At 53.0% G+C, this 23,216-nt stretch overlaps 1 protein-coding gene across 5 annotated transcripts in view; it reads left to right on the top strand.

Annotated features, from left to right (window-relative positions):
- The window catches only part of KIRREL3 (kirre like nephrin family adhesion molecule 3), a 519,419-nt gene extending 496,211 nt beyond the window's left edge, over positions 1-23,208 (top strand). Inside the window, exons 11-18 of one of the 5 annotated variants that reach the window (XM_036930095.2) lie at positions 176-302; positions 3,972-4,072; positions 6,237-6,435; positions 7,828-7,863; positions 11,069-11,251; positions 12,620-12,729; positions 15,908-15,994; positions 18,960-23,208. In XM_036930095.2, the coding sequence (XP_036785990.2) occupies positions 176-302; positions 3,972-4,072; positions 6,237-6,435; positions 7,828-7,863; positions 11,069-11,251; positions 12,620-12,729; positions 15,908-15,994; positions 18,960-18,974 (858 nt within the window). In that variant the 3' untranslated portion in view covers positions 18,975-23,208. Of the gene's footprint in view, positions 1-175; positions 303-3,971; positions 4,073-6,236; positions 6,436-7,827; positions 7,864-11,068; positions 11,252-12,619; positions 12,730-15,907; positions 15,995-16,525 lie in introns of all 5 variants that reach the window. The other 4 variants (XM_036930092.2, XM_036930089.2, XM_036930093.2 and 1 more) reach the window with 4 other exon arrangements.
- The last annotated feature ends 8 nt before the right edge of the window (positions 23,209-23,216 follow it).

The following is a 23,216-nucleotide window of genomic DNA, read 5'->3' as shown; positions in this document are numbered from 1 at the left end:
CTAACAGCTCACCCCACACACTGTGCACTGGAACATTCTGCCTCCTGTCCCACCCGGCTTTCACTGAAATGCTGGAGATGGTGTCACTCTCCACCAGGCCTGTCTCTCAGTCTTTCTGAGTGGGAGGCAGAAAGCTGCCCCTACCTTTCGTGTCTGATCTCCCCACTTCTCCTAGGTCCTGAGCAATGAAAAGACCCTGACCCTCAAAACTGTCCGCCAGGAGGATGCTGGGAAGTATGTGTGCCGAGCCGTGGTGCCCCGGGTGGGAGCCGGGGAGCGAGAGGTGACCCTCACTGTCAATGGTAAGAACCCCTCTTGCCGGGGCAGGGTGTGGGGGGTGCTGGCAAGGGACCCAAGGCGTCTTGGTCCCAGGCATTGTCCCAAAGGGGCTGCTGTTGGTTCTGGGCCTTGCTACCACCTCCAACTATGGGTCCGCAGCAGCTGTGTCCACCTCTGTAAGTCTGTCGGAGACCAGCCCTGAGGCTTTCTGGCCACCTCCCCCCTTCTTGTTACTTCTAAGGGGTTGCAACCCTAGGAGTAATAGCTGATGAATTTTATCCTGGCCAGGAAAATAGTGTCAGAGGGTCACTGGACAGCCAACATAGATCTCATACCTACCCTTGGACCTTGACCTTGGCCCTGATGGAGAACTTAAGGGAGCATTTCCACAACTCCTGGTCAGTCTCTTCCCATTGCATTAGATCTGTTCAACTGGGAAGACCTCTCACCATCCCCACAAGACCCAGCATACAGGAGGTCCCCTTGAGGGCAGGAACTGTGTCTTACATATAATAAAATCATTACAGCAGGAGAGTGTTCTCATCTCTCTCCACAAACACAGAGCAAGTTACCTAGATGACTATTACATGAAACATTTAGGGGACGGGGCATCAGACCAGGCCTGCATGATGGGATGTAGAAGGTCACAGGGAGGCTGGGACCTGGCTCAGGTCAGACAAGAAGGCTGTGGCACCAGGACATAAATTCAATGTCCCTGCCGTGACACACACTTGGGCCACGGTTGGCAACAAAAGCTGCAGGCCTGATAGGGTGAGAAACACTGCCAGCAAGCCCCCTGCCGTTTGCAAGCCCCCTTCCTCCTCTGGGTTTCAGCTCCCCTTTGAGAGCCCTCTGCTCCCACATGGTCTGCCTCGGCGCTGAGCCCCCGCAAGAACTGAGCCACAGAACTATGTCCGTAGGGCTTCTGGGCCCCAGCCCCAGAGCAGGGCCCTAGAGAAGGGCTGAGCCAATTTCAAGTAACTTGCCCATTCAGCTTCATCTTGACCCACGGGCAACCTCCCCTGTTCTCCCTTATTCGAGAAAATTAAGCCAGCTTGGGGCTTCCTCAGCCATCTCCCTCTGCTGTCCCCATTAGCCAGCACCCTGCCATCTATTCCTTCCCCCCAGCCAAGAGTGGCGGCGGCCTCAGAGGGAGGGTGAAGCTACTCAGACCCCAGGGCACTACCAGGCCACCTGTGCTGGGCAGAGAGCCCTGACTTGGTTGCCTTCCTGCCTTTCCCATGTGTCCCCAGGACGCCACCAATAAATTGGCACTGCAAGGCTAAAAATAACAGCATCTGATCGCGCCTCCGTGTATCCATAGCAACAGAGGCTGCAGCCTTTTCCTGCCGCTCCGGTGTCTGACACTTGGTACAGGAGCCAGGCCCTGGTGGAATCGGCGGCCTCCCCTGGTGCCTGCCCCAAGAGAGTTCTGGGGGAGCTCACCCCGGGCCCCGTGAGCAGCTGAGCTGGGGCCCATCAGACTCACACATGGCCTCCATGGTCCCTAAGCCTGGCGCTTTTAAACAAGCATCTTCTTTTCTGGGGAAAAAGGGGTCGATAAAGGAGGGACTGACATTCTGTTGTCACTTCAGACACTTAGACATATTAGGCATTTCCCAGCAGGGCTTTAAAATGGATTCTTGAGGAGGGAATGCACACCCCGGAGGGACGTTTCTCTTGGATGGGACACCCCAGCCCGGACCTTGGTGCCAACCCTCCAGGGTCCATGTTTCCATCCCCTTCCTCTGCCTCCAATCCTTCTGGCGCAAGCACCCCTAGGTTGCCAGAACTAGGGTGATCTCACCTGAGGCCAGGGCTGGATTAAATGGCCCAGGGAGAGGTGGCTGCCAGCCCCAGCATGCATGGGGGTGGGATTGTCTGTGCCGGCTCTGGAGAGCAGATGGAGGTATGGTGAAGCCTTTGGGAAGGGGTCTGGGCTCGGCTGAAGAGATCTGATGTTCTGGAAAGGATCCAGAATGAGATGGGGTTCTCATCAAAACAAATTCCAGGGGTGGGTGACTGCTGGCCCTCACCCTGTGGGGAACAACCGCAGACTTCACCTGATTCTGCTCAAAGCCAGACCATCAGGAAGGGCGAGATAAACCGCTGCACTCTGATGGCCCCACCCCATCCGCTGCCTTCCTGAGTTCTGCTTTCTTTTAAGAAGCCTTGAAACCCATTTGCCTGATTGCTTTTAGGATGCCAAGAACCCCCAGGGAATTCCCAGCTCCTGGGAATTGAAGGGGAAAAGGTTTAATGATATCATCACTTTTAACCCAGCATCAAAACACAGTACCTTCCAAGCTCCTGAAACACCAGGCCCTCCTGCCTTCCGGCCAAAGGCTTCTTGCAGCTAAGGCATCTAAGAAGGCACCTAGGGCTCAGCCCACTCTTACAGCCAGTTTAAGGCAGTAGCCCTCATCTTGAGAGTCCCCTACATTTGCTCCAAGCCATTTGCCATCCTAAACTCAATAGAAGTCACCTGAGCTCTCCCAGTACCTTTCTTCCCCTTGGCTGAGAACTACTCATAGAAATGCAAATCTGTTTTAATTAAGGTGGCTAATAAACAGCAATTATGTTTGCAGCAATTTTTGTTTTGCTCCCAGCATAATTTCGCCTGTCCTCCAGATATTGCTTCACCTCCCTTTCCTGTTTTCTGCTACCTAAGCCCCAACCTTTACCCCAAGGAGTGCGAAAGAACACTGAGGTCTCCATCCCTATGCCCCCTGCAGGGGCCGGGCCCACCAGGGAGTCGGCTGAGCAAGCAGCTGAACTGGCTGCTCATCTGTCCCCATTTCACTGCCAGGTGCGCACACACGGGAGAGACTCAGCTTAGATAAAAGGCAGAACTGGACAGCAAGTGCTGCTGGCCTTGAGGTTCCCGGTGGACATTCTAGGCTATCCCACGCAGTAAATGAACGGGACGCTCCCAGAGACATCCATCAACAGGTCACACACGCAGGGACTCACAGACTGGAGGGGGTAACGCTGGGCTCGGAGCCGCGGTCTCACCTGGGCCGTCTGGGTGTGTATGTGGGGGCACGGCAGGCGACGAACTACGGTATCTCCTGAGACATGTGAGATGAAGGCTGTGAACGAAGCCAGCACATTCCACCTATGCAGGGTGATCCATGCTCCGTGGAAGGGGAACATCACCTTTTATTTCTTTGCCGCCCTGGCTTCCCCCGGCCTGCGGAGAACATCCGGTTTGTTAGGGAAGCGCGCCCTCTACTGGAGACGTGAGAAAATGGCTTGAAACTGAACAGCTGGCTAAGGCGGGGTGACATTACTTCGCAGAGGTGACATTACTTAGCGCCGGTATCCCTTCCTCCCCAACACCTCCCCCACTGCCTTCCCAGGTTTACCACCTCCTTCATACAGCTTCCCGCGGCAGCCAGAGAGAACTGTTCTCTGTCCTCCAAAGTCGCTGAGCACGTCATCTGCCCCACTCACCACATCTGACACTCACATTTATTGTAGTTATTTATGTCTCCTGGGCATTCGCTCATGATCCCTTGAGAGGTTTCATTTATCTTTGAGTCCCCTGCCGTGCACTTTACCTTACACATGAAGGTCTTTCATAAATGTTTGCCGAATGACTGAACTAATGAATAAGCTTCTGAACCCGCCCAAGAGGGGCCCAGCCAGGACCTGCCCATCCCGAATCTGTGATGCTGTCTCCCTAACAGGGCCACCCATCATCTCCAGCACCCAGACCCAGCATGCCCTCCACGGGGAGAAGGGCCAGATCAAGTGCTTCATCCGGAGCACGCCGCCACCCGACCGAATCGTGAGTATGCTGGGGTGGGAGGGGAGGCAAGGGGCAGTGCACACACTCCACACCCCGCGGCTGAGCGAGCACTGGGCCAGTTGGTGTCCGCCTCTCAGCTCGGTGGGAAACCCAACCCTGCCCGTCTCACCTGAAAAGGCAAAACTCACAGGCAGCCTCCTTCCTCAGGACAGGCTGTCCTCCCAGGGTTCACCTACAGATGTAGTGACCCCACTCTGCCGCTCAGCTGTGTGCTAACGTTAATGGTTCCAGCTGAATCCTGCATCCCGGGAGCAGAGGGGCAGGTGAGGGTAACAGAAGGAAAAGATAAATAAGTTCTTCCCTTTCCTGGGTTCAGGGCCAGTCTTTGGCAAAATCCCAAACAGAGCGCGGTGTATGGTCAGCAAGCCCTTCGGCGCCTCCCAGAGCCCTCCTCTACCAGCCTCCACGGCCCTGCTCTCCATGCAGAACCCTGCCCCGTATACCAAGTTTGCCCCTGTTAAAAGGATCATTCCATCATCCCTCCCTTCCTCAACTCATGCCAGCGCTGCAGCTAAGACCTCCTGGAGGGTTCTCTCAGCAGCCCCCAGGCATTTGCGTTTGTAAAAGCAAGGGTCTTCCAACCACATCCACCTGAGACTGGTGGAAGCCCAGGCAAGAAAATCAAAAGAGGGGAGCGATTTCTTTTTTTATTTTTTAGCAATTATATATTTATGAAATGCTCACCATGGTAAGTGTAGTTACCATCTGTCACCATACAAAGTTACTACAGTAGTGTTGGCAAGATTCCTTACGCTGCACTTCCATCCCCGTGACTCGCCTACTTTGTAACTGGAAGTTTGTGCCTCTTGACCCCCTTCACCTGTTTTGTCCATCCCTCCGCACCCCCTCCCCTATGGCAACCACCAGTCTGCTCTCTGTGTTTATAAGTCTATTTCTGTTTTGTTTGTTCATTTGCTTTCTAGATTCCACATATAAGTGAAGTCATGTGGAACTTCTCTTAATTCACTTAGCCTAATACCCACTAGGTCCATCTATGGTGTCTCAAATGATAAAATCTCATTCTTTCTGGGTGAGCATCTTCTAGCACTATTGGGGGCAGATGTTATGTCTAGTAATAATCCCCAATGCCTGGGACAGTCCTGTTAGGAGATGGCCCTGGAGTCAGCCCTGCAGGATATTGCTAGCTTTTCACAGCACAGTAGTGCCCGGAGGGCATAGGGGCGCATGCTAAACAGCTCTGGGCCTGTGTGTGCCGGGCTGGGATGCCGAGGCTGTAAACACTGAAGGTGCCATCCTATAAACTAAGACAGTATTAGAGCATCATTGCTGTTATACACATCCTCAGGCATCCAGTTCATTCACTGGCTGAAGATTCACACAAAAATTATAAGATTTCTCACACAGAACTAATACCTGTGCCTCCCCATGCCCTTCACTCTTTAAGGTATAAGCTTCCTACATGCCCATTGCAGAATGGTCTGTTCACACCAGCTTTCTCTACGTAGATATCTAACTGTAGGCCAGCAGGTCCCAGCCAGGGCGGGTTGGCCTCTGGGGGCCACCCAGCATTGTTCATTGGCGCGGCTGGAGGAAGCTGCTGGCACCTGGTGAACAGAAGCCAGGGGTGCCACTAAATGTCCCACAATGCCCTGGACAGGTGCCACAACCAAGAATACCGCCCTCCCCCCCCCCCCACATACACACATGCACAGCCTTGCATTACCACAGGCTCACAAACATTGGGGCCAGGGTGTACGAGGGGTCCCGTACGGGTAATGGCTCTAAGAAAAATTACACTGTCATCCTTATGACCTAAGAGAGATTAAGATGATCACAAATACAACTGTCAGAAAACACCTTTGTACAAACACACATACTAAGAAACCAAACTAGACTCAGTCACCCTAGGCTGGTCTTCTCCCTCTACCTGCCAGGTGGCAGCGTGGCACTAGGGTGACCCGACCAGCCTGGGCAGGGGCACCTGCGTGTGTATGTGTACTGTGAGGTGTGCACACGTGTTTGTGGTGGGTGTTGTGACTGCGCGTGGACCTGTATGTACACGTGCTGGTTCTGTGTGGCAGCGAGCATGGATCTGAGAGTCTGGCACCTCGGCCCTGGAGCAGGAAGGAGGTATGGAGGTCTCGGCGTGGGGTCTCCTCCTAATTCTGCACAACCCGAACAGGCCTGGTCCTGGAAAGAGAATGTGTTGGAATCAGGGACATCGGGGCGCTACACGGTAGAGACGGTCAGCACCGAGGAAGGGGTCATCTCCACCCTGACCATCAGCAACATTGTGCGAGCTGACTTCCAGACCATCTATAACTGCACCGCCTGGAACAGTTTCGGCTCTGACACGGAGATCATCAGGCTCAAAGAGCAAGGTGGGGGCCGCCGGGGGACGACGGGACCAGGAGGCCCTCTCCCCACCTGGAGCAGGCCCCAGACAAGGCCTTCCAGGGTCCTGGGGCACAGAGCTCTGAGCCCAGCCTATAAGCAGGCTGGGGCCCAAGGACAAGCCACAGCACTGGTCCTGACTTGCCTTGCAGCCTCAGGTGGGTCAGAGAACGGCCCTCCTGAGCCCAGTTCCCAAGGGCCAGAGGCCCTAGCCTGTACCAGGAACAGGGGAGGGAAACTGCTGTGGTGGGGGCCCTTCAGGCAGTGTTCACTCGGCATTTCTCTCGTGCCTTTAGGGGTGTGCGATCTGCTCAGGAATGTCCTCTTGGGGACACACGGGGAGGGATGTGTTCGGGAACCCAGCCCAGCTTGTTGAGACACAAGCCGGTCCAGTTACCCAGAGTCCCCCGGAGCATGTGAACGCTGAGCTGCAGGGTAGCCCTCAGCTGTCCCAATACGTGTTGCTTGGTGGGGGCCAGGTTTAGACCATGTGCAGTTCTTCCATGAACACAGGAGATGCATGGAGCATTATGTTCTGAAAGAGACGCCGGCCAGAAAGGGAGCGCTGCTCAGAAGGGCTCAGAGCTGTGGGGCAGCGGGAGGGAGGGGCGAGGGAGGGAGGAAGGGCATGCCCCGCTGTGACCCCGGGTGCAGACCACCCAGCTCCTGGTCAGGGGCATGCTAAGAACTGTAGTCTCTACTCAAAACTCTCCACACAGGTCAGAGGGTAGGGAGCACTGGAATGGCATGGAGGGGTGGCTCCTGAGGAACTCAGCAGATACCCCACAGTATGCTGGGTCCTGAGAGGGGCTGCCCTTCTGCAGCAGTGGCTAGTCCACGGCAGACAGGGCGGTCCAGGGGGCCTGGGTCCTGGCAGTCTCTGACCCCCTCCAAGATGAAGTCTCACCAGCAGAGATTCTCGGCCAAGCAGGTGGTCTCAGCTGGGCTCACAGGGCCTCAGTGTCTCCCAGTACCTCTGCACTAATAGGTGCTGCTTTGCACAATGCTTTGCACGTAATCTGCATAATATCATCCACACATCATCCCAAACCCTGCTGGTGCCATTGCTTACCCTCCATGTCTTCTCCTCAGTGCCCTGCCCTGCGCCCTCTCATTAGTGTGCTCACCCAAACCTCCCCAGACCTCCCCCACCAGCCTCGACTTCTCTCTCTGGTCCCTACCCCACTGGAGTCTCTGAGTCAGTCTGAACCAAATCTAAGTTCAGTTCGGCCAGCCTGGATCTGTTGGGCAGTCGTGGAGACATGACGGAGGAGGGAGGGAGCCCCTCACCCTAGCCCCTTCCAGAGGCCGTCCCCCAGTCCCACCTCACCCCAGCCAGCCAGGCCCTGGCTGTGGACGCTTGCTTTATTTCCAAACAGGTTCGGAAATGAAGTCGGGAGCCGGGCTGGAAGCAGGTACGAAAGGAGACATGAGAACTTCCCGGGGTCGGGGGAAGGGACCTTGGGGCTAGTGGGGGAGGGGATCCAAAAAGGGGTAGGGAGGCCTGTGCAGGCCACTAACTTCCCTGCCCTCTCCCCCTCTTGAAAGTCTAGTGCAGTCAGAGCAGCTGGGAGAGGGGGCCCCAGCCAGCATGGGTCTAGGGACCCCAGAGACCTGTCTCCTCGTCGCTGATGCCAAGCCCACAGGCCCCTTGCACCCCAGAACCCTCGTGCTTGCCCCCCCACTCTGTGCCTCCCCCCCTTCTCTTCAGGAGCCCTGGCCCCTCCCCTCCGGGGTCAGCTGTCCCCTGGCCTGGCTGCCTCTATTTCCAGGCACTCCCTGACCCTTCCTGCTTCTCACCATCACCACCAGCTCAGCTTGCCCATGGCTTCCCAGGACCCAGGGCCTCCCAGCCCCCATGTGGCCTGCATGATCCATGGGAATCCATGCTTTCTGCTCTGCACCACCGCTCTGCAGTCCCATGGAACCGTCACCCCATGTCCAGGCTTCGGTGATGCCTCCCCAGGCACCTGGCAGCCAAGTGCCCATCAAGAACTCAGAAAAGAGAGAATCAGGACACTGAAAGCCAGACTCCATGGAGCCAATAGGCCATGACAGGATTTGAGGGCCCTCTGCTCTGTTCCCCTACCACACTGGTCCCCAAGGAGCTAGAGCCCATCAGTTCCTTCTGTGGAGCAAGCCCTTTGTGGGGCCCACATCCCCTCTGGGCCTACTGCCCCTTTAGGAGCATCAATCCAGCACAGGCAAGCTCACAGAGGCGACTAGACAATTATCAACTCCTGCTATTTTGACCCTGACACCCGCAGAGCCCCTCCTGGTGCTGGAGGTAGTGTCGCCTTCCTGCCTCCGCCTCACATGTGTCTGTTCAGTCATCTGGAGCTCCCTGACACCGTCCTTTGTGGCTGAGACCCCCTGGGCCCAGTCCACTTCCTTGCAAGGAGGCCGAGCTGGAGGGCAGCCCCTCCCTCCAGGGGGCACCCAGGAGGCCAGCCTGCACAGGCAGCCTGGGCCAGACCTCAGGAAGCCAGGCAGAGAGGAAACACACACAGGCAGGCTGCAGAGGGAAGGCCACCCAAGGGGGGGCCTCTGCTCTCACCCACCCACTTAGGGACAGTTCTCCAGATAGGACTGTGTGCCCCCAGCTGTTAACAGCTCAAGGAAGTGTGGCCTCACAGGAAGGCCCCTTAGAGACCACTTCCCTGGCTCTCTAGGTTCACGGGCCCCAACCGGTTAAGGACCTTTCCACCGCCCTCCTTTGGAGCTGAGCTCAGCTGAGACAAGACCCAAGTTTTTCCAAAGAAACTTCCCAGGAATCTGAGGAGCTGAATCAAACCAACATTAATAAAATTCAAAAGCACAGAGCCAGTGAGCTTCCAGAGCAGTTTTCCTTTCCTGCTAGAATGAAACCCTGGGAACAGTCTTCTGCTTGTCAGAGCAAGCTCACCAGGGCTGAGGTCAACTGAGGTCAAGCCCCTTTTCTCACTCCCAGTGGTGGAAACCAACCCACACACCTCTTGTTTTTAATCCCTGAGTACCACACCCACCTGCTCGTCCCCTCCCCGCTGCTGCCACACTGGGCTCAGCCACCAGCAGGCAGGTGATGCATGCACTAGTGTTACCGTCCTGGGGTGGAAAGAAACTGCGGCCCGCCAGCTGCCTGGTACCTGCTCCTTCCGGGAGGAGGGGCCAGGGTTTGAGGTTTACTCCCCCTCTTGTCTCTTTAAAGAAAACAACAGCAATGAGAGGCTAGCCCAGAGCCCAAGACAAATCTCTAGTTGTTCCCCTCACCCACCTGAAAGTGGGGGACGTGGGGAGGTGGGAGGGAGCTCAGGCTCCAGAAGGAACTTCCTTTCCCCTAAGAACTCCTTCTTTAAAAAAGCCACAGTCCTTCCCATATGGAAATAGCAGCAGTGCTTGAACTGGGCCGGGTGCCAGGTTCGGTTCCCAGGTTCGGTTCCCAGGCCTTTATCCACATTCACTCATCTAAATCCTATAACAACCCCCTGAGGTAGGCACTATGATTATCCCATTTTCCAGATAAGAGAGTTAAAGTAAGGTGCTCAGAAGTGATGGAGTCTGGGCCTGGGCAGAGCACGTGAGGTTTGGAGGGTGCTGTGTGGCACAGTGGGCTACGGGAGCTGGGCAGGACCGGCTGGAGGGGGATCAGAGACCCGGGTTCGCCCTGGCTCTGATTCAGCTGTGTGTCCTGGACCGAGTCACTTGACTTCTCTGGACCTCAGTATTTCCATCTATAACTGGGAGGCTTGGACTCCGTGGGCCCTAAGGTCTCCCGGCCCCTGCATTCTCCAGATGAACTAGTCAGGGGCCAAATCATGTGTTCAGACCCCATAAGCAGCCCCAAAAGGGCCAGGGCTGTCTGGAAGTGTGCCCTGACCCCAGCACCCTCCCCATCGCCAGCTCCTGGGCTAGGGCAGGAGGCAGACCAAAAGAACAGGGCAGGAGTGAGGGTGTGTGCCCAGCTGGGGCTCGGGACCTCTCTGGGGGAGGGGAAGGAGCAGGACTGGGCGGGGGAAGGGGGGCGAGGGAAAGGAGAATTTCCCCTCAAGGAGGAGAAGGCGTTGCGGTCCTGCCCCCTGCCCCTAAGACGGGGGCCTCTGTTCTACTACCGGGGATGCCCAGTAGGCCCCTGAGGACAACCAAGACCTGGTCATCCATGTCCATCCCTCCTGCACCTGGGAAAGGGAAGAGAAGGAAAGCATGAATCCAACAAGCAGGGGAAGTGACCAGAGTCCTTCCTAAAGGAAAAGCCAAGCCTTAGACCTTTCCAGCCGCTGCATGTTAGAGTAGCCTTGGTTCAGTATGGGAGGGAGCCGGACTGCCCAGCCCTGCCTCTCATCCCCATGTTCCCCTACCCCTGCCTTCCGGGCCTGTGTTGCTCGCCCCCTTCCCCCTCCACCACGGCCCTGGCATCTTCCCCAGCCCCTCCCACCCTCTCCTCCACCCAGTGACCTGCTTGAGCTGACCCCCATTGGACCATGCCCATGCCTGCCCAGGCCCCCAAGACCTCTCCCAGGAGGGCCCATGTGCTGTGGTGACCCCCATGTGGCAGGGGCTGCGCCCAAGGAACTGAGTGAGGTCCTGGGTGGAGAGCGGGCTGCCCCAGACCCCTCATCAGCTGTGCCTGCTTCTCTCCCACAGAGTCTGTGCCGATGGCTGTCATCATTGGGGTGGCCGTAGGAGCTGGTGTGGCCTTCCTCGTCCTTATGGCAACCATTGTGGCCTTCTGCTGCGCCCGCTCCCAGAGAAGTACGGGAGGGAGACTGGGGATCTCAGGGAGGGGGACAGAGAGAAAGGCCGGGCTTAGGCTGCCCCAGAAAGCAAGTAAGCAGGAGGGCAACAAGCAGGGGCCCTGACCGCGCAGGGAGCTGCCGGGATGAGGATGAGGGCTTCTGCACCCTCTTATGTGCGGGGCTTTGTGTGGTTCTGGCACATAGCGGGCACTCAACTGGTGTGGACTGGACTCAGTTGAACTTCACTGACAGAGCCGTCAGCAAGCACTTTGGGTGGGACACATGTAGCCATAAAGGACTGTATAGAAACAGGGAAGCAGGGAAAGTAGTTTGGTCCCTGCACGCCAACATCTGCTAGCCTAACCAGAAAAGCAGTTCACCCACGCATGGGGAAAAAAGCATTCAAGGAATCACTTTGTGCAGACTTTTAAAGATCTTTAGTCATTAGTGATAAAACTGGTGTGTGTGCATTCTTGGAGAATCGTGTGTGCCTGGAGTTTCCATCCTGGGCACAACTCTGATGTTATGTGCAATAGATAGATACATGCAGTTGACATGTGGACATGTAGGGCAGGGTGGCAGAGAAGTCACAGTCCTCTAGTCCCAGTGTTTTTGCCACATGAGCTTGGGCAAGTCACTGCTATTCCAGGCCTCAGTTTCCTTACGTATAATAGGAAGGGATTGGATGGCGTGACTTTTATGACCCCCTGGTCACACATTCTATGAGCAAATTGAGTAATCAGGGTAAGCTTGCCCCCTCCACCACTTGGCAGCTTCATGTATGAGCAGAAAGCTGTGTGTTCCTTACATTCCTCCACACCCAGCTCAGCAGCTGTGGCACTCTAACTGCCCTAATGATGTGGTCGCAGGACCTCCCTCCACACCCTCCCAGTGGAAGGCACGCGGAACGTATTTTAGCAAGAATTTTCTATCAGAGCTCTCCAACTATAAATAGGCTGCCTTGCCCAGAAGCCAGAACATCTCCATCACGAAGCACTGACTTGGGGGCTGGATCACCTGGGTGGGAGGTTGACCGCGAGACCCTGAGGTCCTTTCCAAAAGTAAGATTAGTGAACCTCTGAGTAGAGAGATCCAAGCCTGGTAGAGTAGGTCAGAGAAGACTTCTAGAAGGTGAGCCCTTAGTGGGATGAAAAGAGACTAGCTCTGTAGGGTGGACGATGGATGAGGACAATTTCTCAAGCCCCAGGAGCAGCAGGGAAAGACTGAGATGCATGCCACCAGGAGCCAGCAGAGAAGGGTCTCTGACACCCAACAGCCCCCAGCACATCCACACAGGTGTTCTGCAGGCATGAGGCATGGAGAAGCTGAGTTCAGGGCCTGGAGGGTTAATCAGAGACTGAGTTCACCACTGGGGGAAGTGGGAATTTGACATCTCAGGCTCTAAGGGCTGAGGATGAGAACTGAATCTGCCATCTACACCTTCCTATTTTATGTCCAGATCTTAAAGGTGTTGTGTCAGCTAAGAATGACATCCGAGTGGAGATTGTCCACAAGGAGCCTGCCTCAGGTCGGGAGGCCGAGGAACACCCCACCATCAAGCAGCTGATGGTGAGAATACCGTCTTATCCCCATCCCACCCCAACCCCTGTGCTCCAGAGGCCCTGGGACGGGAGGCTTCTTGATACCCTCGATGTTCCCAAGCATCAGTCAAGATGGGCCCTCCCCCAAATAGGCCAGGTACCTCCTCTCAGCCTACCAAGAGTTCCTGAGCATCCACTATATTGTGTTGAAAGTTCTAGGAGGCTTAGAGACTAAGGTACAGTCCCAGCTTTCAGAGAATCTGACTATTCAGTAAGGAAAGAAGACGTATGTGTAAATTTCCAAAAGATGTTGTTATATAATACATAAGTTGTCATATATATAAATCATTCTAATCATAGACATTATAAATGCTTAGCACATGCCCTACTCCCCACCCCCAAAAGCCATCTACAGGAAACTTAGGTTCCGCTTCAGGAACTGGGTTGCTTACCAGAAGCAAATTCAACTTCTCAGGAACCGGAAGCCTGCTCCTCCTCTTCCTGACCCCCACTGATGGACCACAATCCTCCCAGCTGCCCAAGCAGAAACCTGGAAAACTGTGCTAGAGGCTTGGGGGCCAGTGCTGACTGGTCATGGTTGAAATACCTGGGAGCAGCTGCAGCAGACAAGGGGGTAAAGAGTGTGGGCTTTGCTGTGCCTGCATCTCCTCATCTATGAAATGGGATGACAGAGTACACGGGGCCACAGGGAAGGCAAAATGGGTCAAGCCCAACAGGGCTTGCGGCCAGTGGAAGGCAGTGTGCTCAAGATATATTAGCCATTTGTGCTGCTCTGAAATCATCCATTTCCTCATCTGTCTCCACTAGATGGTGAGCAAGCTTCCTTATTCATGCCCAAGTCTCCAGAGCCTTACACAGTCCCTGGTAGATGCTTGCCAATGTTTATTGAATTGACATGACGTTTTCCTCTGTTGCTCTTTTTTCTACCCAGTTGATTCTCAGGTCCTGTCAATTCTACTTCAAAACATTCCTCAGATGTGCCCCGCCTCCACTGTATGGTCACATCCTGAGCTGGGGGCTGGTCATGCTCCCCGGACTGTCACCACAGTCTCCTTGCGGCCTCAGCCTCCCGGTCTCACCACTTAGCTCAGTCCACCCTCCTGTCCACGTTTCTAAAACACAAATCTGATTCTGTCACTCTCCTACCTAAAATCCCTCAGTGGCTCCCATGTCCTCTGGATGAAGTCCAACAGCCAAGCATGTTATCAGTACTCTTTATCAAAGAGGCAGCTGCCACCTTTCCAGCTACATCTTCCTGCCAAACGCATCTGGCCCTCCAGACACCCCAAAGAAGTTGCAGTTCCCTGCCTTTGAATCTTTCATACAGAGGCTTTGCGCAGGCTGTCCCTCTGCCTGTTGATTTTTCTCGGTTGAATTTCATACTCCGCTATGTCAATCAGCTCAAATGTCACCACCTCCATAATTTTCCGAGCTTGTCCCCTCGAGTGCTGGCAGAGCTGTGCACTTCCTGCTCTTCCCAAACACTTTGCAGGCTCCTCTTTTAGAGTGCATGGCCCTAATTACATGTTAGCTCCCCAGTCATCCCAGGGTTCTTCAAGAGTGAAGGCCAAGTTCTGGAATCTCTGCATCTTTTTCCCCCATGCCTAACATAGTGCCTGATACAGTGGAGTGTTTAATCTTACAAGGGGGAACCCACAGTCTGGACCTGGGAAGGAACGGATGCCCCTGTAGATAAGCTTCATCAGGTCTGGTGTGGAATACCCAGGCCTGCCCTTCATCCCAAATGGGACCTTGAATTGCTTCTCCCTGGAGCATTCTGTGCCTCAGATTGTCTCCACACCCTCCAGTCCAAACCCTCAGGAAAGTGTTGGGGGTCGCTCGGTAATCAGTTAAGAGCTGATGGGGGGCATAACTCTGGCAGAGGGGCCTGCTAAGGGCTCTGTGGCTAAGCCACCTTTCAGAGGAGGAGAACTGTATCCCCCATTCTTTCAGCCCCTGGCCCTTATGCAGTCCCAACATTGAGGGAAGGCAGTCTTAAATGTCGAATTTTCTGGAAATGAACTCCAATCCAAACAGAGCCAGAACATTTACTAGAAAATGAAAAAAAGCAGCATTAGTGAGGAAGTAACAGGGCGGAAGCACTTTGGCTGATTCTGTGAGGCTCCCAAAGGAAACTAGGAAGGGAGAAGAAACATTCCCAGGTCAGAGAGTGGGTGGGTGGGCACCTGGCCTACACCATGTCATGTGCAGAATGATACCTGGGAAGCCTCTCTGTGCCACAGGATAAGCATCTCTGTGGCTACTCAGATGAATATATACCCACCATGTGCCGAGTACACTTTATTTTTTACCCTAAAACATTTTAATTTTCAGTAATTTGGAGCTATGCCACTTCATTCATTCAACCACACCAGCATAACATTTGTGACATCCCTACTCTCTACCAGGCACTGAGCAAGGCACTAGTGAATCAAGCACCAATAAAATACAATTAAATACAGTTCCATTCCAAAAGCATTTTGGTCAATGACCACAATATGCAAGGCCCTGTACCAGGTGTTCTGGGGACCCAAAGAGACACAAGAAGTGATCCTTGTCCTCAGGTTCCTGTTAAGAAAGATAACTTTGAGTACATCTAAGTCACTGCTATGAGTAACAGGTGTGGCCTGTGGTGCCATCATCTCACAGGTAGTTGCTCATCGTGATTCCTTCTCAAAGCCTTTAATAAGTCTGCACTGGGTGGCACACTGCCTGCGAGGACACCAACCTGTGCCCAGGAGTTGAGGGTCTGTAATTATTCATCTACAGGTCTAGCTCCCTGATGAGCACAGCTGCATCTTTATACATCTTAATCTGCGTATGCCTGGTCCTTAGCACAGTGCCCGGCCTGAAATTCAGTAAATGCCCAATGAATGGAATTGAATCAGCCAAGTGATATTCCTGGAGGCGACACCCTCGCCCAAGGGAAGAAAGTTCGGTCTTAGAGACCTGCACCTCGTGCACCCACCCACCTCTCCTTTCCCGCAGGTCAAGGACCCAGGAACAAGGACCTGGAATCTGCTCCTGACTCCTTCACCTGCCTTCCGTGGGCAGGGCAGGGAGGCGGAGGGAGGGGGAGGCAGGGGTGGCAACCGCCTTTTGAGTTCATTTCTCCCTCGTTCCCTTGGGGGGAAGTGGAAGTTCAGTCACTTCCTCTCCACTGAGCAGCCACTTCCGGGTTGCAGATGGACCGGGGTGAGTTCCAGCAAGACTCAGTACTGAAGCAGCTGGAGGTGCTCAAAGAAGAGGAGAAGGAGTTTCAGAACCTGAAGGTAAGAATAGCCAAGGGTCATAAGGCTCAACCCTGCAATCGGGTCTTCGGCGCTGCCGGCCCAGCCCCAGCCCCAACCAAACAAGGACAGCAAACAGAGTCAGAGGTCACGGCGGGGACAGGTGCCCAGGCTCTCCCTGAGGTGGCACATGCCCCAGCCAAGGAGCCAGAGGGTTCTCAGGTTGAGATCTCACGGTTCTGTTCTCAGCCGCCTCACAAATGAATTTTAAAAGTAAGTATCCATGTCTGGACAAAGACAAAAATCACTTAAAGCCTGGTTCTCAGATGACTTTGTGTCACCCCGACATGGTGAAACACACCCAGCCGGGAGCCCCCTGCCTCCCTGCCTGCTGCCACCTGAACACCGGTCGGCCCTCTCTCGGCGTCCCTGCCAGGCTAGCCGTCCCCGCCCCAGCCCACTTCTGCCGGGCTCCCTCCGGCTTTCCCTCAGCCCTTCCTCCGTAAGGCAGTGCCGGCTCTGCCTGGGAAGCCCGGGCGCCCAGGGACGCTGCTCTCGCCCTTCTCCCCCCAGGACCCCACCAATGGCTATTACAGCGTCAACACTTTCAAAGAGCACCACTCGACCCCCACCATCTCGCTATCCAGCTGTCAGCCGGACCTGCGCCCCACAGGCAAGCAGCGAGTGCCCACGGGCATGTCCTTCACCAATATCTACAGCACCCTGAGCGGCCAGGGCCGCCTCTACGACTACGGGCAGAGGTTCGTGCTGGGCATGGGCAGCTCGTCCATCGAGCTCTGTGAGCGGGAGTTCCAGAGAGGCTCCCTCAGCGACAGCAGCTCCTTCCTGGACACACAGTGTGACAGCAGCGTCAGCAGCAGCGGCAAGCAGGATGGCTACGTGCAGTTCGACAAAGCCAGCAAGGCCTCCGCCTCCTCTTCCCACCACTCCCAGTCCTCTTCCCAGAACTCCGACCCCAGCCGGCCCCTGCAGCGGCGGATGCAGACTCACGTCTGAGGACACCAAACTGTGGGTGGGGAGGGCTGGGGAAGGGGCTGCGGCACAGTCTGGCTCTCCAGAGACCGTGGGTACTTGGCAGAGGACCCCAGAAGTGGCTGCCTCCAGGACAGCCCCCCGAGTGCCTGTGCCACCACCCTCCTCCAAAGCCCTGATCAAGCACAAGTCTGGGTCCCAGCCGCAGTGTGCCGGCAGGATGCAGGAGGGGAAGTGGTCAGAGGATGCAGCGGAGCATGCTGAGCTCGGCCCTGGACGCTCTGGTTCCAGCCCTTCCTGGACGCCGTTCAGCTCCCTGCTCCTCCCACAGGCGCTGCAGGCAGTTACAAGTTTGCTTTAATGAAACTGCCATCCGCTCTCTGTGAGCTCTCCCCCTTGCTGCCCATAAGCCCTACCCCTGTGCCTGTGGTCCTCTCCAGCCTGGGCAGGAGGTGGGGAAGCACTTCCCAGCACCGAGCTCCCCAGAGACCCAGAGCCCCCCCTGCTCAGAGCCCAGACCCTGAAGGGCAAGAAGCCAGAAATGGCCCTGGCCCTAGAGCCTCTCCCACAACACTGGCCATGCGCCCACCCCCTAATTTGTTTGGTGTTTTGTGTCCATGCTCTTGCAGTTCTATCCTTGGACTTGATGCTTCAAACTCTGAGGTGGGACTGGCCCAATCAGACTGTTCTTGGAGGGGCTTGAAGGGAGGGGAAGTGTGAGCACTTGGGGGATACCTTGCCCACCAGGCTCCTCTCCAGGCTGTGCTGTTCAGAACCCCCCACCCAGCCCTACTTCGTGTACTCCCCTCTGCCCCTACAGCACAGCCGCAGCTAATACAGGAAGTGAGAGAGCTTCTCTGGACAGGGATCTTTTAACAGTCACTGGAGAGTTTCCTGGACTGGGTAGGGCTTAAGGGGCCTAGAGGGCAGGTCACTGAGATGATGAGACTCGTGTTCACAGCAGATGAAGCTCCAGGGACCTAGATTTGCAAAAGGGACAATAGTCCCGTCTTCAGTGACTCCACAGCCAAGATCCACCTCCCCCTGACCCCCACCTGAGAATAAATTTGTTGGACTTATCCAACAAATCCGTTCTGTCCTTTTGTTCCTGCACAGCCCAGGAAGAACCCAAGAACTCAGAGAGTACATTGAGGACCCAACGTTCATTGCCCTTCCTTAGTTTGGTGTTCCTAGATGATTAGGGCAGCTGAAGGCTGTGGCTGTGGGGCATCAGCACCCAGGGAGAGCCCTGTCCTTGCGGACATGCCCAACCCAGAGCGCATGCAAACGCCAGGCTCACCCAACACCTGACTCATGCCAAATAACAGCTCAGAGGCCAAGTGGTCATGCTGGGCATGAAAGGGGTCATTCTAGGCCTTTCAGCAATATTCTGCAAGGGAAGCTCCCTTCGGGGTTCAGGGCAGGAGGTCCTCTTCAAAGAGCCTATGCCACCAAACACCCTAATACTCTGGGACTCATAGAATGCTCTAAGAATGGCCTTGTTTGGGTGGGAAGCTTGACATGGTGATGGCAGATCAGATGGGGCAAGTCTAAGTGCTAATTCAGGGGTCAGGGTTTAAGTGGAATTTTGGAAAACCCAAATTGTCTGCAAGGTTGGAAGTCCCTCCTCAGATTTAGACCCTTCTTCTCCAGCCTTACCTGGTAGTCCTTACCCCTGTTGGAACCTTCATGTCACAAGTCTGTGTTCTTTTCATACATTGTTGCCTGGGATGGCCCCAACCACAGATTCTGTACACAGCCTTCAAAATGCCTTCACCCAGTGGAGTTCTGCATCCACCATATTTCCTATTGCTTCAAAATTCCCCAGTTCCTTTGCTGCCCCCAAGCCTGAGGTAGTAAAAACTGTTAAGAAATGTTAAGTGTGTATCCCAGTTCACATTGTGCTCCGAGTCCCATTCTGGCCTGGCACAGATGTCAGGATATTGGTCCCTGTGCACCCTACCCTAACCTTGAAAGCCTTCTTCCTTTCCATATGTTTTGCCTTTGCCAACAGGAAACAAGGATCTAAGACCAGCTGCCAGCTGCCTTGGCATACTAGAAGAAAGACAAGGATGACTTCAGGGGATTTGTCCCCTAATTGCATCTTCACCACCTCCTAATCCTCACCACTGCCTACTTTGCCCCTTGCCCCTGTCTCTCTCTCTCACACACACACACACACACACACCTCTTACAATGGGTGGAGGTGCCCATTCTTTCCTGGGGCCCAAGGTTATGACAGAATAACCAGAAGAATAAGGCAGAAGTCTGTTCTCTCATAGGAATGAGCTCTTCTCCCTCCGTCACTCCAGGTACTCCCCGGGGAGGAATGCAGACTCTCATGCAAGGTGAGCACAGAGCACAGGAGCTGGCAGCCCGGACTCGGCCATGTAGTCTCAGTCCCCAGCCCCCCGAGCTCTTCCAATGCACAAATTCAGCAAAGAACTGCTGAAGGGATAGGAAGTCCAAGTAAGGCCTAGGTGAAAGAGGAGAATGTCGAGGGGAAGGAATAGCAATATTCAGGGGCTTCTGGGAAGCTGAGGCACTGAGGAGGAGACCAGGCTGAGCTACATACACCCCTCAGGTGTCTCCAGCCCTACTTACTTCTTGCAAAGGAGTAAGAAAGCTGGTAAACAGAGGTGTTAGGAAAAAAATTAATAAATAAGGCAGTGGGAAGCCCTGAATACCCCCATAGGTGATCTCAAATTAACTTTTTATTTGTAATCTTTTTTTAATCCTGACCATTCCACAAAGCATCACCATTTTACAGACCAGGGAATGAGGCCTAAAGAAGCCAAAAGACTTGCCCAAGGCACAGAGCTAACAAGTGGCAAACATGAGATCTAAACACACACGGTTCCTACTGTAAAATGTTTCCATCCTACAGTGCAAGCTCAAGGCCACTTTCATCCTAGAATAGGATGGTCATTTTCAAGGCCATCTGCTAGTACCCAATCTGGGGCAGGCTGAGCAGGGATAGGCCACAGGTCCTTTAGGGAGGCAGGACTAGCATTCTCCCACTCAAGTCCCCAGATGACCTGCAAAGACCACAACTCCTTGGGAAACAAAGCCATTCTGTGTATCAAATCACCCCCACTCCTAGCAAGGCCAGTATCCAGTTTTCTGATAGCTTTAAAATTCATTATTGGCTCCAAGTCACTGGATGGGAGCCCACTTGCTCATTCCCAGGCTCGCTATCAGTCTGGAAAGGCCGGGGTTATTTCCACCACCTCTTCAACTTCCATGGAATAGGAAATGCTATCACGTGAAGAGCTCGAATGCCACATCAAATCCGTTTCTGATGGAGCCTTTTGAAACAAGTGCTATAAAGTAATAGGGCTTTGAAGCTGCCTTTGAACTTGTGGAGCAGAGAGGACCTGGGGAAATGAAAACAAACATGCTGAAGTCCTTGGGAGATTTCTCAGAACAGGAGAAAAGGAGCCAACAGGAACCCCATTCCTCACTTCCTGTATGGGAAGCATACATGCAGTGTGTGGTGTTTGTTATTATGGCATCAGAATTGAAATTGCAAGGCAGCCAAGCTCGATTAGCTCTTCCCAAGTATCACGTACGCGGTTTATGACGGCACCAGAAAAAGACAAAGGGCAGTCCTGCGATTAGTTTCTTCTCTAGGAAGTTTCCCTACAAAATAAGCTCTTTATTAAAATAAAGGTATAAATATTTGAATAAAAACTCTTAGTTTGTGTATTAGATTTTTGTTTGAAATACCACTTTGTTGCCTCTTTAAAGAAACATAAACTTTTAGACATAGGCCAACGACATCTCGACTAAATCTTAAAGTTTACCTCCCCTTTTAAGCAGTCTTCTAAAAGCCTCTTACCGAAGATGTTTTAGGAGTTGTAAACATATACACAAGCCACTTGCAGTTTTAGCATCAAAGCTACAGTGATCTTTGAAAATCACTGAAGAGCTATCACTCTGCTAGCTATGTCTCATCTCCAGTAAGGCTCCAATCATGTTTTCCCCAACCCCGTGTTTCAGTCTTTCTAACTCGGTCACCAACTGGGAAAAATGAGAAAGTTCTGAGTGACTTGTCTTTCTAAAAATAAGGACATGTTTTCCTGGATGAATGCATTTTATTGCAGGAAGCCATGCATTCTTCTCTGTCTTCTTCCTGGGTCCGTCTCTGCCCGCTCTCTAACGTTAGGCTAGGTCTTGAAATACACTGAAAGCGTTCATTACTACAGGCACAGTAGTTCTATCCTCCCACAGCCCTCATCTTTAAAAGGCCTTTTGTGAACATACACCATTCACAAGATACATTGCTAAATTGTGGTCTACAGCCCTGGTACCATTCCATGTTCTGAGAGCCTCTCTCTGGGACAATCCACCCAGGCCACCCACAGGGCTGGGACATCCTCAGCCCCTGGGTGGAACGCTCCCTTGAACTCACTCACTGATCAGAGAGCCCCATCTATGCAGAGGCATGTCCTTCCGCTGCTTTGTAACCTATGGCCCTTGGAAATATCTTGGAATGCTGTGAGAACATTCAAATAATGCTCCTTTGTAACTATCTTCTTTGTGGTGAATCTAAAATACTAGTGCTCAAAGACAAGGTAAATGAAGTCTCAGGAAACACATCTTCTACGGGAGAATCTGGGTCTTAATTAAGTGGAGCATCTCTGACATCCATTCCCAATTATGCAAGGAGAAAAGTGCAACTCAGGATAGGAACTGATATAGGGATTCATCCTCCTCAAAGTCACCGTCAATTAGGCAAAGACAAGTGCAGGTGGATTACCTTAAATACACCTCCTTCATCACCTTTCTAAGGAAAGTAAGGGCAGAATTTTCAGATAAGAACCTATCTGACTTATATTAAGTTTCTCTAGTTCTCCTGCCATGCAGGGCTACATTAGTGGAACATAAATCCACAGAGAAAAAGAACAGAAATGGAGAGAATCAACCTACCAGACTCTAACTTCTACTCTCATGAGATTTTTCCTCAGGAGAGAAATGAATTTTTAAGCAAGAGACGCTTCTTAAGTGTTAAAGTTGGTGATGTATGTAAATAGTGTTTTAGGAAGCCTCAGAATAATAGATGGTTTGGAATAGCTTAGTTCAATAATTCCAACTTCAGTCCCCTAGGGTGATTTCAACATCTGAGCCCTCTCTCATTCCCTCCGCCCAACTCCACCCTCCCAGTCTCGCAAGATTCTCAAAAGAAAGCTGTGCCTCTGTTGAGGGGTTGGGTGTCCTTTAAGTTGCTCTTCCAAACTTGAAACCTGTGAAACCTGCCCCACAAAGTTCATTTTTCCCTAAAAACTTTTTTGTCAAATCCTCTGTGTTACCTTTGCTGGACTGGACTGTGGTTCTGCTCTCTGCAATACCTTTACATGAAGAAACAGTCTTCCAATGCACGTGGGCTCCTGCCAAATCTGACATCTAATGAAACTCAAGGTTCATCTCCCCGATCATTTCTCCAGCACAGAATCCCCAAGATCTCTAACAAGAGAGGCAAACTTGAGGAGAAAGAACTGGACAGGGAAACAGGCTATAACTAGACACACACATAACATAAATCCCTCCTAAACTTTTAAGCTGGAAGGACTTCCTGGAACCATGTCTGGAACAGAACCATGGGAATGCTCAAAACGAACAAATAGTCTTCCGAGGCTATAATTAAGACATCAAAAAAGTTAGAGGGCTTAGAGGGGAACTGACCAACTCTGAGCTTGTACTTTTCAACCTTAATTTAGGAATTTACTGTGGTATGCTGCATGCCATCAAAATGGATAATGTCGCTCAAGAAACCACTTTCTCCAAAACCCCTAAAGGCGTGACTTCAACATGAAAACCACTGCCAGGGAGCAGTCTGAACTCATTGTTCATTGTTTGATTGTGCAAAGCCTGCATCTGAGTCATTCTCCTGATGTCTCACCAACCCCTACTTAGTTTGTAGGTGATTTAAAGACAAAGACCTTTCTGTAACCAGTCATGCTACTCAGTACCTGGGCAAATATTTGGTCTTCCAGATATACCTCACCTGCATTTCCAGTATTTTCCGTTATTCAAGGCGGTTTTCCAACCTAATATTTATATCATACTTTACAGTCTACACAATGTTTTTACAATCATTCCCATTAGATCCTTTCAACCTTATTGTGAGATAGGCATGCATAATCACCATTTACAGGTGGAGGAGCAGAGGTTCACTTGTCTAATTACATGACAGAGCACCCAGGAGTAAAACCCACGACCCAACCGTGCGTATTTTGGGGCACTACACCTCGGTGCCTCAAAGATAGAA

The sequence above is a fragment of the Manis pentadactyla genome, chromosome 13 (assembly GCF_030020395.1).
Source record: "Manis pentadactyla isolate mManPen7 chromosome 13, mManPen7.hap1, whole genome shotgun sequence".
NCBI lineage: Eukaryota > Metazoa > Chordata > Mammalia > Pholidota > Manidae > Manis > Manis pentadactyla.
This window is presented reverse-complemented; position numbering and strand designations above follow the sequence as displayed.